This window comes from Nansenia antarctica (assembly GCF_963989245.1).
Source record: "Nansenia antarctica genome assembly, chromosome: 4".
Taxonomy (NCBI): Eukaryota; Metazoa; Chordata; class Actinopteri; order Argentiniformes; family Microstomatidae; genus Nansenia; species Nansenia antarctica.
The window spans coordinates 59303178-59317772 of NC_137689.1; the positions used below are offsets into that span (position 1 = coordinate 59303178).

Genomic DNA, 14595 nt, shown 5'->3' on the forward strand with positions numbered 1-14595 from the left:
CCATAACTATCGTTCACTGACCACCACTGGGGTGGGAAGAAGCTGGCTAACTGACTCAGGGCATGGCTACACAACGTTGATAAGTGATTTCGGAGCCAATCTGATCTCTGGCCCAGGGTTTCCGTTAACCGGTAATTCCCGGTCTTTGTCCGGTAACATTTGTTGAAGTCCGACAAACTGAAAACTCGTCGGACAAAATGTCCGGTGAAAATAATCACCACCATTCTCAGCTGAGCACCAAACACACACACACCCACGCACACACACTGCCCGAGAGAGAAGGACCCGCCCCCTCCAGCCAGCCTATAGGCTAACCAAAGGGGGCGGGTCCTTCTCTCTTGGGCAGTGCCGCGCGTGCACGAGTGTGTGTGTGTCCGGTGCCCAGCTGAAAATGGTGGCCCGAAGCGGAAAGCCTTATCTTTATCGCACAATAACAAGGATAACAAACGAAACGGACAACATTTACACTAAGACAGTGTGCGAATTAAATCACGGTGTGCGGGGGAGCCCAGGGATTCAAGCAACAAAAAGAAAATCTCCTGACGGAAAAAAAAGTTCTGGCCAAATCGGGGCCGGTGGCTTTCCGCGCGCGTGCGATGTTCCGTTCTACGTTCTAATGCTTTGACTTTTCTTTCGAAAAATGTGAATACATTTCCGCGTTGTCGAAAATCAATGACACATCGCTAGTCAACTAACACGGCTTGTTTTATGAGCCTGCTAACAATGTAAAGTAGTGTTGTAAGATGGAGACAAACTTCAGCTATATGATCTAACAGCCGGTCTTCAGGACGACATACAGACCCGTATGAGCTTACAGGGCTATCCCCTAAGTATGATTTGACAGGCAGCTAAACGAAAATGCCTTCCCAACCAGCGAGACCTGGGGGGTGTTCCATCAACGTCGCCAAAGGGAAACCTAGGCCCACTTCGCCAAGTCCCGCGAGACTCTTAAAAAGATCCAGGCATATCTTGATAGATCTCGCGAGACTTGTCAAAACAAGCCCAGACTTTCCTCCAGCGACGTCGATGGAACACCCCCCTGGTTATAGAAATGACGTTGTTTTATTGATAAAAAAAAATTAAAAAGGGTAAAACTGGAAAGAGAAAATTGAAAACTCACATTAATCCCAAACAATTTAACAAACTTCAGTTAACGTAATGTGGAGTCCGTTCATTGATCGATGCTGTCTGTTCAGTTCCCAGTGAGGCGCCCGTTCAGCGCTGGACATAATGGCATAGCGCGCATGCGAATCATGTTATATTATTATATAGCTCGCATCTAATCGTATCGGATGAGAAATAGACATTAAATGGCATATATAGGCCGCTACACAACAGTAATCACCGCGACAAACAGCTATATTAGATTTGGAGAAAAAAAAATATGATTTTGAAAAAAAAATTTTTTATTATATTTTAATATGATGACCGGAATAATTCACGTTTGTCCGGTAAATCGAAATCTTCCCGGACACGATGTCCGGCGGCAAATTTTTCTAACGGAAACCCTGCTCTGGCCACACAAGCGTTTTCACACCAAGATTTTCCAGCCACACGGAATCGTGTTTCACAGCTGGTAGACCCAGGAAATGATTCAGCACATGCCAGTGTGACCTGGAAGCACGTCACTACATCACACAGGGCATGCGCGTATTGATACAAAACCAGAAAGCACAACAAAAAATTATCCACTATATTACTCTATATATAGAGTCACATTCATAGCATAGTTTTTTATTAATACACAATTATTTATTTTTGAATTATTACACATATTTCTAGGCCTGTTTTCTTACGCCTTTGTTACGCACACACACACAACCAAGATATGGCATGTACACGTTATTAATCTGTGTAATTTTAGCCGATGCATAATAAACGTTATGATTGAATTGTTGAAGTGCCTCTTGCTAAGATGTTTCTAGAAGACGGTCAAAAATATCACAGCACTGGTTCATCAATGGAGGGACAGCCTTCAGTATATATGCACCTAGACTGTGGAACACTGAGCCTGAGATTGTCCAAAACAAGACCTCAAAACCTACTTATTCAATCTCCCCTTTTGAAACTAGGGAGAAAAGTTGGGAAATTTGGGGATTATAGAACTAGGATTACTGTGCTGTTGCAGATCATTGACATCTTCTGTTGGACAGGAAAAGAGGACCTGTGTGCTGATGGGGCACTGATAGATGTCAGCGGCACCTGGACCAGTACGAGGACCTGCACCAGGCTGTGTTGTTGTTGTGTTGTCTCATCATAATTGCGCTTGAGATCTTCTGTTGACAGTTAAGAGTACCTGGGTGCTGAAGTACCAGGCTGTACCAGCGCCAGGACCTGCACCAGGATCTGTGCCCCGCGCTGGACAAAACAGTTCCGATGACAAGGAAATTACTTTAATGACTTGTGGACAGTGTGTACGCTGATAAGATGCAGGGGAATTTTTCCTGGATACGCGGTGTACAGGTTTTCCGCCCTTGCTTGCTTGCTGTGCGCCGGTGGTCCTCGGGCCACTCCTCGGGGGCCCCCGGCCGTCCTGCGTGTTTGGTCTATTCCGCTGCCGGGCACCTGGTTTGGCTAGCAACGTGCGGGGCTATTATGGTTGTGCTTGGTTGGCTGGGCCGGGTGTGCTGGTGGTGGGGCGGGGCGGGTGTGTGGGGCGGCTGGGGGTTGCTGGGGGCTGCTGCTGTGCGCTGGTAGGCAAACTGGAAGTAGTCTCTCTATGAGTAGAGGGCTGCAAGGGAATTTTCTTGGATGCACAGTGTAGGCTACAGGTTTTTTGCCCTTGCCTGCTTGCGTGTTCTGTCATCATGTGAAGCGCATTGGGTCACATTTTGTGCTATACAAATAAAGCTTGATTTGATTTGATCAAGTGTAGGCTATTTATTGTGCTCTCAGGAGGCCATACCGTGAATACACTTTATAAACTTTCAAAATGATAAACGTATTTCTTGAAACTCTTATTGGTTGGTTATTAGGCAACGTTCTGATTCTCCACCATTCCCCTTAAATTGGGTGATAACCGATTTTTTGGTTTCAGCTATATTAGTGACTGGTCACATTAGCCACACTTCTTGCACCAGTACACATGTATCGAATATCAAATACAAACTTTTGGTCATGCAAAAAAAAGAAGCTAAAATAGCTTTTTTGTCATGGTATTCTTCGATTATGATGCACTTCACCAACGTATTGGCCATGCGTTCTAAGTCGTGTACAAGTGTGGACATTGAGATATAATAGTAGTTAGCCATGACTTACATAATACAGACGTATCATATTGATATGGACATTTACATTTTTGACATTTAGCAGATGCTTTTATCCAGTGACTCTGCGTCATCATTATCAACACGCTCCCGTATCGCCGACCACACGGCTGCAGAATCCGTTCTCGAAAGTCAGTTCTCGAAATCGCCTGAGTCGTGTACCCGCAAGGTGCAAACATTATCAAAGCATCGCGGATTTAGGCGAATCCGGCTTTGTGTAGCCCCTGCCTAGGAACATTTTCCTCTCCAATAACCCTGGAGATCGTGGAAAACATCAAATGTACATATTGCAATGTTTATTAATTCTGGATAAGACTACTTTCAGATATGATTTGGTATTATTCTCTACTCTCTTCTCCTCTTCTCTCCCCTCCTCTACCGCTCCCCCGTTTCTCATCCTTCTCATCTCCTCTTCCCGCCCCTCCTCTCCTCTTTCTCCCTTTCCCACTTTTCTCCTCTCCTGTCCTGTCCCCTCCCCCCTCTCCCTTTCCCTCTCCTGTCCCCTCCCCCCTCTCCCTTTCCCTCTCCTGTCCCCTCCCCCCTCTCCCTTTCCCTCTCCGGTCCTCTCACACTGACAGCTTACTCTGCATGGATTCATATTCATAAGATATTTTAATAAAACACCCATTATACTATCAGCTGTTATTACCTGATTCATTTCAACAGTTCAACAGTCGTTGTGTTAAAAATGTTGCCAGCTGGTTTAAATCCCAAGCCACTTCTTTATTACCAGCATGTCCAGGAGGTCAAAGGTCAAATTCTATCCTGGACACAGGAAGTACATCAGGCTTACTGTGTGGAGCAAAGCCCCATTCAAACTGACAAAAGTGATTTGTTAAAAAGATAGCTTGTGAGTGTATAATGTATGCCATTGCAAATGGAGACTACTACTTTTTCCACTCACTCCACAACAGCCTGAGGCGAGAGGGTCAATCAATATGGGAAAAATCAATTCCTCTCACTGGGTGTTGTTGCATAAAGAGACATGAGGTCACACAGATCCAAGATGGATGACAGAGGCTGTACCAGTTTCACACCCAGAGTGACCAATGAGAAGCTGAGGAATTAAGTAAGCCGAGATGCTATTGGCCGACAGCTGTATTATTACCTAGAAATCAATGACGCAGTGTTCAATATCTGAGTCAGGGGATGCAGCATGTTTCAAATGTGCGTGCTAAGTTGTAAACATCGACAGGGAGCAAGGTGGCTTGTTTTGACAAGTAGCGTTCTTTATCAGTGCTTCCACACAATGACATAAGGTAAAACTGACATATACCAAAGCTCTACCCTACCCTCTACCCTACCCTAGTTCTACCATCAATACTCAAGTTTAGCATATACTACCTTGCGATATAAGTTGAGTTCATGTTACTGTATGTGCATGTTAACGCCATGGCATAGGTGGCAGTTGAATTAAAAAATAATCTAATCTAATCTATCTGTTCCTGTGTGGACTGTTTATGCAGTAGTCTATGGACATTAGTATTCAAGGACAATATAAATTCAGGACATACTTTCACCACAAAATATACTATGGTAATAGGTGGGGATCCTGACAGATAAATACCACCTACATGCCCTCCATAAGTACTAGAAAGGGTAAGCATTTTGTCTTTTAGCTCTATATTCCAGCAGTTTGGAGAATCAAACAATTACTATGAGATTCTCATTTTCTTTGATGATACAATGATTGGTTTCACCATTTAGAAATAAAAAATACAACCCAAAAGTACTGGAACATTGGCTTGATAGGTGTTTCTGGTCGATGTATTTCGATGTATTTCCGTAATCGATTACGTCGATTACTTCGAAACCCAGCCCTACTGCAGACACATGAAAATACATCTGAAGATGCTTCCACTTCTGAACAGATTAACTGTCTGGCATATTACTAGCATATTGCTATTGTTTCCACCCTTACTTGAAATTATCATTTTACAGATGTTAGTAGCAATGTTGGCTTTTTTCTTATTCTTCTGTGAAATGAAGCCATGCTTTGGACCGTTTTTTCCTCCTACGTCATCATGATGCATGAGTTTTTGCAATGTGCAACTGTCAGCGCATGCGCAAAACATGCCAGCATCGATAAGAGGAATCGATAACCTCAGGCATACTTTTGGAGCCCTGAAAGAGGGGGATTATGTTTAAAAATGTACTTTCTAAATGGTGAACCCAATCTGAAAAAACCCACTGAATTTAGAAGCTAAGAATCTCTACTGGTAATTGTTTGATTTCAAATCCAAACTGAGTATCAAGCTAAAAGACAAAATGCGTCCTCTTTCCAGTACTTATGGAGGGCAGTGTATGTGTTCATATCTTGCAGTCCTGCCCTCAGTAGAGCTTAAAGAGGCTGGTTCTCCATATCAGCACACATATCTGTACAGTGTTAAAGACCAAAAAGATCATGCAAAAAAAATTATGATGATGGCTTGCATGCATTTACTGTATAACTCCCCATTGTTTATCTGGTGGTAAATTGGTGGCAAAACAGATTATGTAAACACTTCTATGGAAAGTCCTGACTGAAGAGATATCACACATGGCTATCATGGAGCTGGGAAAGACGCAATTTGCTCCCTCTACTTTCAGGCTTGTTTTGAGCTGTATTTGCAAGTATGCAACACCCTCTAGAGCTCAGACCATGAATAAGCCAAGGGCCAAACCTCACATCCTCTCATCACATCACTTCATATCACCTCCTTCTCAAGGGGGACAGACAGTCTGAGGGGAAGAACCCCTGAGAATCTCCTCCAATGAGTATTGAGAAGGGGGAGAGAATAGAGGACAAGAGGAATCAAGGAAGACATTTGAGATGCAACCAAGGTAGAGAGCAATGGCGTGGACTCACCTGATTGGCTATTCTCCTTCCACCAATGAAGGCAGGCCATAGTCGTTGGACCTCCAGGAGGACATGGTGGAGGTACTCAGGATCTTCTCTTGCATGGCGCCGTATCTCCTCCTGATGAGAGCACATCAATCGAAGAAGTATGTCTCACCTTGTCTGGTCCACTCAGAGCCAGATTAAAGGCGGTGTGTCTCACCTGGCCCATTAAGTACCAGGATGTAGGAAGAAGTATGTCTCACATTGTCTGGTCCACTCAGAGCCAGAGTACATTTACATTTACATTTTTGGCATTTAGCAGACGCCTTATTCCAAAGCGACTTACAATACATTTGACTAAGTAAGTGAATCGTCTATCCACTAGTCATAGCAGGAAAAGTACTCTATGCTCAGGCCAGGGACCATTGTCAGTTGTTGTGCTAGAAGAAGGAATATTTTTTAAATGTATTTTTTATATTTATATTCAATATATTGACACAGGTGAAACAGTAGGCCTTACAGGGGGGTAGCAGATGTCTCAGGCGAAACAGTATAGGGGGGGAAGTAGGTGTCTCTGGAGACACAGTACAGGGGGGTAGTAGATGTTAGGGACAGTTAAGGTGTAGGAGGGACAGTTAAGGTGTAGCCTGAAGAGATGGGTCTTAAGTCTCACACAGAAAATGGGGAAGATACCAGGATGTAGGAAGAAGTATGTCTCACCTTGTCTGGTCCACTCAGAGCCAGAGTGAATGAGGTAATCAAGGATGCCAGTGCTTTGGGGATCAGAGCAGAGATGAACAGCAGAAGGTGCTGGGAGGCACTGCTCTCGTCAGGGAGAGGGAGAGCACGGAGAGAACCAACAAACCTGAACAAAGAGAGGGGGTGATAGATGGACAGAGAGACAAACAATTAGTGAGTGAGTGTGTAATAGTGTGTAATATTTGGAATTGTTACAGGCCTAGCTCCACTCTCAGCTCATCATTATGGACTAATGTACGGAACCTGTGTGTTTGCTCACCTGGATTACTTATGTCCTCACTCTCCTGCCTGCACTCCCTGCTCAGTGTTCTCTGCGTGTCGTGTCATGTGATGTGTTCCATGTCAAGATTGTCTGTTCCTAACTCAAGTATTGAGACCTTGATCTCACTGTTTATTTGTTTTCGTGTAAGTCCGTATTTTGTAGATCTGTCTTTGTTATTATCTCAGTAAACAGAACTTTTATTTTGCACTCGCCACCTGTTCCTTACTCTACACCGCACCTGGGTCCACACCTAACTACAAACCCTTATGTGTGTGTGTGTGTGTGTGTGTGTGTGTGTGTGTGTGTGTGTGTGTGTGTGTGTGTGTGAAAAAACCTCACCCCTGTCTCTCAGTCTCCAGCTTGTCTTTAATGATGTCCATAAGTTTGTCTTTGGCCGCCAGCGCCGTGCAGAAGCCCGAGGACCACAGAGGCACTTTCACACTGACTGGAGCAGAGATTATCCCTGTATGGGAAGGGACAAGAGTAATGAGGTCACTTGTTCATCCTGAAACTAAAGTTGTATCTTGCAACCCAACTTTGTTCCGAGAATGGCTAGAAACCCCCCAAAAAGCCTTCTGGAATGTGATCTGTCTACTTTCGAAATGAACATCAACTGCCAAAACAGGCCATAAATGAGCTGTCCTATTGCCATTTGAAGCACTGTTTGAAAGACTCGAGACCTAAAAGAGACAAGTAACTGTCCTGTATGTGAGACTTTCTTCAACCAGAGTTGGGATCATTTCCATTTCAATTCCTCTTTCAATTTCAAGACATTTCTTACAGTGGCAAGAAAAAGTAAGTGAACCCTTTGGAATTACCTGCATTTAAATGTGTCTTAAAATAATGGTCTGATCTAAGTTACAATAATGAACAAACACAATCTGTTTTAACTAATAACACACACAATTGTATTGTTATTGTCCATATTGAATACATAATTTAAACATTCATTTGGACACATTTCTTTAACCCATTTTCCCAACCCTATTTCCAACTTGACATTGACCAAAATCTCTCAGTATGGTACATTGATCAAAATAAAGAGATAAAATGTGGCCTTCTGTGAACGCATTTCTTAAAATGTTTCAGCAAATTTGCTTGGTGGAGAATGTACACCTACTGTAAAAAGAAAATACTGTATGTCTAGAGAGGCTGAGCTCACCGTGCCAGTGTAGAGTGCAGAGCCCTGTGATCTCTTCGAACAGCTCTGGCGTCTCCTCAGGATGCACGTTGAGGAATAGGCCAAGTACCAGCTCTGTGCCCAGACGCTTAAACAATGGGTAGACTGACTCCCTGCTAGACAACACACATAGCCTACTGTAAGTGAACATGTGGGAAAACAGGAGTAACACTTTACATTATGGTTGACTTGTAGTTTATATATATGGTTTACTTGTAGCTATATGTAGTTTATTGACTGTATCAAATGTTTTTGTTTGTTAGTTTATTAATCATAATAGTGAGCTTATACAGTATGTGGCTGTACAACGTTATTAACGTTTATAACTGCTGCAACAGATGCATATCATAATGTGCACGGTGCACCCCAACTTCAACCCTTTATAAACACAACCAAAACAGGTCTTGTATTTTGTGTGTGTGTGTGTGTGTGTGTGTGTGTGTGTGTGTGTGTGTGTGTGTGTGTGCGCGTGCGTGTGTGTGTGTGTGTAAAACCACTATACCCTGCAGAGATGTCCTTTAAGCAGCGCTCACACACACTGTATGGGGAAGAAAAAAGACAAACAAATACTTTTACACTATCAAAACCTTTCATGAATATTGATTAGATACTTTCCTAAAAGTATCTCTCTTATAGATATTTAGGATGGAATCCTGCATAACTCCAACATTCATGTAAATCTTGCATTGATGTCAATGGGAAATGTGTGCGATTTGACTGGGACCATGGCCTCTTTTGCATGTGCACCCTGTCCACAATATTTACAGAATAACAAAGCAACACAGTTCACAGTTTTAACGAGGTCGTTGAAAAAGTATGCAATGAACACCATCACCTATGATAAAACGACGGGCACTATGAATGAATGAATGAATGAATGAATGAATGAATGGTCTTTATTGTCATTGCTATAGTACAGGTACCAAACAACGAAATTTGGGAGGGGTGGCTCCCCTGGTGCTAGGAAAGAAAAAAAAAAACTAAAAAAACTATGGTATAAGGCCAAAGGTTAGTGACTGCTACATGTTGGTAGATGATATCACAATATCACTATAAAAGAAGCCCATCTTAAATATTAGCTTTTTAACAAGCTTCTCCGTATTTTTTCTGAACGTCAAGTCTTTGTCGAACCAAATGCCCAAAGTACATGCTGTATGCATAAATCAGATACATTTTTCTGTGATTTGGTAAATAACATATATTTTGTCTTTCCAGCATTAAGCACCAACCTTTAAGCCAAAGAATGCTCTCTGGAGGACAGTGAATGCAAACTGTAGCACATAAACAGTCTGGTTGGGGCAATAGCATATATAACAGTGTCCTCAGCATATAGATGCAGATAACAATTATTTACAGATAATCCAATATTGTTGATGTAAATAGTACAAAGAACCGGACCAAGAACTGATCCGTGTGGAACACCCTTTGTTATGTCCGAAAAACCTGATTTAACACCGTCAGTTAAGACACACTGGGCCCTATTATGCACTTCTTAACTTGCCGTCTTAAGCCTTAATTAAGACGCACCGCCAGGTTAAGACCTACCGCCACCCTTATTATGCGCTTCATACGCGCTACTGCTATTATGCAGGTGTCGATAGGCGCCCACACATAAGACGTAATACTCCCGTGCATATATTACTCATTGTGGGAGTGTTCATATGTTAATGAAGTGCACTAGGCGCCCCTGCTATTATGCGATCTGACTTTGCTCCTAGCGCTAAGAAGTGGTTTGAAAAGTTCTTAAGTTTAGACTTCATGCACGTTTTGAAACACGAGCGCGCCTCCGCGGTTTGCGCATGCATGTGGGCACACATGAACACGCACATGGCTCCACGGCAAGACGTCAATTACGGTCACAGTATAAATGCTTTATTTCAGAAGGGAGAGGCAGAGAAGCGCGCTGACCTCCTTCTTAGGACTTCCATAATAGCATAGCGCTAATGACTCAACGCAGCCGGTTCTTAAAGGGAATGGCACCTGGCACGCTGATTGGGTTGATTGAGAAGACGCCCAAAACACACCCATGACTAATTTCTTTGCTTAGCGCCGGGTTTTAGGCGCCCACTACCGCACGCATAATAGCAAAGTGGCCTTGACTACGCCTCCACGTCTTAAGTTTAGATCTACCGCCTCGTCTTATTGCTTAAGACTTATGAAGTGCATAATAGGGCCCACTGTGTTCTGTCCGTTAAATAATTTTAAAACCATCTACATGGTTTATCTATCCATGCCAATTTCAGACCACCTCTGAATAAGTAGGTAATGGTCGACCGTATCTAATGCCTTGGAGAGATCCATAAATAAGGCAGCACAATGTTTTTTTTTCTGATCTAGGCAATTTAACACATCATTTAAGACAACTGTAGCCGCTGCTTGTGCTATGACCAAGTTATGTCTTTACTATGACATTTATTATGTCTAGCAGGGTGGATTTATCTGGATGGAAGTTAGGCTGTGTTGGTTTTGAGATTAACTGTGATAGTTGTAAGCCATGCACAGGTGTTTGATTTTATAACTAGTGAAGATTAAAATCACCTATTATTACTACTTCAGAATGTAAATAGTAGGATAGCAAGAAATGTTTTCGAGCCAAAAAGCGGCAGCCAAAAAGCTGACAAAGAGTTGCATGCATGCTAATTAAGATTCCACCCTTAATGCAGAGATGAATACTAGATTATTGCACTTGTGATGTCCAATGAAGAGCCTTGTTGTTGAGCAACCACAGTGAATTGACCAGTTATATGTGAGTTTATTATAAAGCTACTTTTTACCTATTGATGTAATCAGAACAGGAGGCCAGACACTTCCCTGTGAAGAGGTTGGTGAGAGACAGACGCAGAAGGCAGGCCTCCTCACCTGAAAGAACAGCACAGAATACAACATTATGGTGTCTATAGAATATAATACTACAATCTTTATGGTGCTACCTGTCAACATAACACTGAATGACCAACACAATACTACAACACATAACTCTACAGATAAGTGAGGTTTAAAAACAGCCTTCCATGTTATAATTTGGCAAAACATACACTACTTTTATGTGTTTCTAAATAAATGATCTCCGCACTTTGATGTTTGATGATGACATACACTTACTCTTGAGTAATGAGCCAAATATGAGCCAAATTTAAGTGACACATCTAATGCTTCTATTGTAGAGGCTTTGTGATTTCCTACTTCAGCTAATAAAGTGGTTGTTAAAGGGGCAATCTGGAATTTAAACAAGAACAAAGTGGTCTCTCTTCCACTTTCTTTGGTAAACAGCTGAGGGACGGGCCTGGAGAAAATGTAACCACACTCAAAGTCATAGACGGAGCTATGGATGCAAGGACTGACCATCCATGAAATCAAAATTATAGTTTTAACCATGTTTGAAACTACACAATGTTAGTTTATAATTAAATTGTTTACAAACAATGGCGTAAAACACAATTATATTGTGGGTTCTGACGGGGCAAGACAGAACTAAGTTCATGAGGCATTTATAAGTTATATTCTTCAAGAATCAATGGCGATATCATGGTCAATTGCTGCTCTTGATGGATGGGGGAATACAGAAACACTGTACAATGGCGCTACCTACTGGTCTAAAAGTAAACTGCTATTCTTTCTCAACTTCTGGTTGCCTCAGGTATAATGTGTAATAACCATAGTATGAATACATAAAGGAATAAGGGAATAATATGTCCTATTAAAACAGTTCTATGTCACATATTATAAATCTGTATGGGAAAAGATACTTGTTGAGGCCAGAGGAAGTGGTGCAGCTATGAAGGCCTAATATAACGCCTGCTCAATAACACATCACATTGCGCAATTGACATGAGTGAGGAAGTATTGGGACATCAGCTTACCATTAGCTGTCACAATGTTGTCTCCGTACATGTGGTGCATGACGTCAGTGGGGTCTTTCAGGAATACAGATGACTTATCTGAAATACATTAATCATGTACATTAATGACCACATTTCCAAATACTTCTATGGCCTTTTCTGCATTGGGGTTATGTGTGTGTGTCATTCTTCTTGCACCTAGAACAAAAGGCAGGTAAAGTTATCTAAGTTATCTACGGTAGTTTATCTAAGATAAGAGCCGTATTCAAACTGCCATTAGCCATCGTACAACTTTGCAGCAAATGATTAACGAATACAGGCTTTCAACTCCTCAAATTAGGCCCCATCATGTTTTAACCTAGAAGCGCAGTTAAGCGCTTAATCGCACTTGTTGTGAGGTCTCAGAATCATATGGTTATCACCTGTTACTCAAGTTAATCAATCTTTAACTCTTGAGTTGGAGAAATAACGACCTATTCAGAGTGGGATTTGATCCTCCTATCCATCGAACAACGAAAGGGTCACTCACACCCAGGGGCGCCGCTAGGGGGGTGGTAAGTTAGGACGATTCTAAGGGCCCAGCACTGACAGGGGCCCATGAGAATCTTTAAAAAAAAATATATTTATTTATTTTATAAATAATATTATTATTATTATTATTATTATTATTATTATTATTATTATCATCATAAGGACGTTAATGTAGTGGTGTAGTGGTGGTCTAGTAGGGGTAGTGGTGGTCTAGTAGTGGATAGTGAGTTGGACTTGGGATCGGAAGGTTGTGAGTTCAAATCCCGCCTGAAGCCACACCACTACTAGTGTGCCCTTGAGTAAGGCACTTAGCCTTCAGTTACTCCAGGGGGAATGCCCCTGTAATTCGTAGTTGTTTGGATTAAAAGTGTCTGCTAAATGGCAAAATTAATTAAAATTAAAAAATTTAAGAGGTAAAGAGGCAGAAGAAGAAGAGCAAGAAGTGACAAAGGACAATGACAGCAGCACAGCAAGTTGGCTTCATCACTAGATTTCAAGGATCTTATTAAAGATGTTGCTACTAAGAAGGCCCAGCGTTTAGCTTTGATTTGATTTGATCTCTTTACTCCCATCTCGTTGTGCATTAGGCTAGATATAGTTTTTAGCTCTCCAGGTATACTATTCCACAGTACTGCCGCAGTGTAAAAATAAAAATCTTCCCATTTCACTATTCAATTTCGCTGGCACCATGTCTGTGTTGCTCCCTCTTGTATAAGACACGTTTGTCTTTGTGTGAAACAAGCAATGCTGAGTCAGTAAATATCTCTGCTGTAATTCTTCATTGATCTAATCCTGACAGTATTATGGCCAACTGATCTTTACAAGATCTACATTTATTTAGACACAATACCACCCCATTAAAATTATATTTTTTACTTTTTGTGTGATTTATACTTTTATAATTGGGTTCCAATCTTCATTTAATTATACTTTTGTCCTTGTGTTGTTCATGTCTTAATTTAATAAGTTAAAGAATGTTGAGATTTCTTTGCTGAATTGTTGATTCCTGTATTAACTGTAATTTTAAATTACATTTACAAAAGATGTCCATCATTGGATTTCTTGCAGTGCATCAATAGTTCATCAACTTCAACTGGGTTTAGGTTGATGGGTGGTTTAGGTGGGGGGGCCCAAAATGATATTCTGTCATGGGGCCCAGAATCTCTAGCGGCGCCCCTGCTCACACACCCCACACCCGCGGGCAATGTCACGGGTGTATCTCATGACATGGTCTGGATGAATTAGCATTAATCAAACCATATCATATCATATGAAAATAGCATTGAAGCCAACATTACATTCTTAAAACAGGATTGGTCGTACATGCCAAATGTAATTGTGCACTGAGCTGACTTTAATTAGGCTACCAGTATTACAAAATTAGTTTCGTTTAAAACTCAACAATTCTCTCTCTCTCCTCACACTCACACACACACACACACACACACACACACACACACACACACACACACACACACACACACACACACACACACACACACACACACACACACACACACACACACACACACACAAGATCATACCGCAAAGTAATTCTCTCATTCCTTGAACTGAACAGACGACGACTGTGGGTTTATTCAGCAGTCTGGATTGGAATATCCTTGTACCGTGTTTTTCAATGCGCTGTTCGCAAAAAGTCACCGGATTTCGGTAAAACTCCAGTGACTTGTCCCCTAGTACCGACACCCCCGCCGTTCCCGGTAATTTCGACATGATTCAGAACTGCTTAAGGCATAATTGCAATCGTGCAATTTCTCTGATGAGAAGCCGCTTTTCCTACATCCTCGGTCAACAGAAAGGTTGACAGTCCAACTAAAGCATTCGATACAACGGATTCACGTAGCCTATGTTTTGAAGTCAAATTCAACTATTAGATTATTTATTCCGACAGATCGGATAACTTGCCCTGCATTCAC

General features: G+C 41.9%; 1 protein-coding gene across 1 annotated transcript in view; it reads right to left on the bottom strand.

Annotated features, from left to right (window-relative positions):
• The window catches only part of LOC308156188 (putative cytochrome P450 120), a gene marked incomplete at both ends in the record, with an annotated part of 38017 nt that extends 23625 nt beyond the window's left edge, over positions 1-14392 (bottom strand). Inside the window, 8 exons of the mRNA XM_080529543.1 lie at positions 6115-6225; positions 6808-6952; positions 7448-7571; positions 8271-8404; positions 8791-8826; positions 11063-11147; positions 12149-12226; positions 14203-14392. Coding sequence (XP_080385669.1) covers positions 6115-6225; positions 6808-6952; positions 7448-7571; positions 8271-8404; positions 8791-8826; positions 11063-11147; positions 12149-12226; positions 14203-14392 — 903 coding nt within the window. The remainder of the gene's footprint in view (positions 1-6114; positions 6226-6807; positions 6953-7447; positions 7572-8270; positions 8405-8790; positions 8827-11062; positions 11148-12148; positions 12227-14202) is intronic.
• Between the last annotated feature and the right edge of the window lie 203 nt (positions 14393-14595).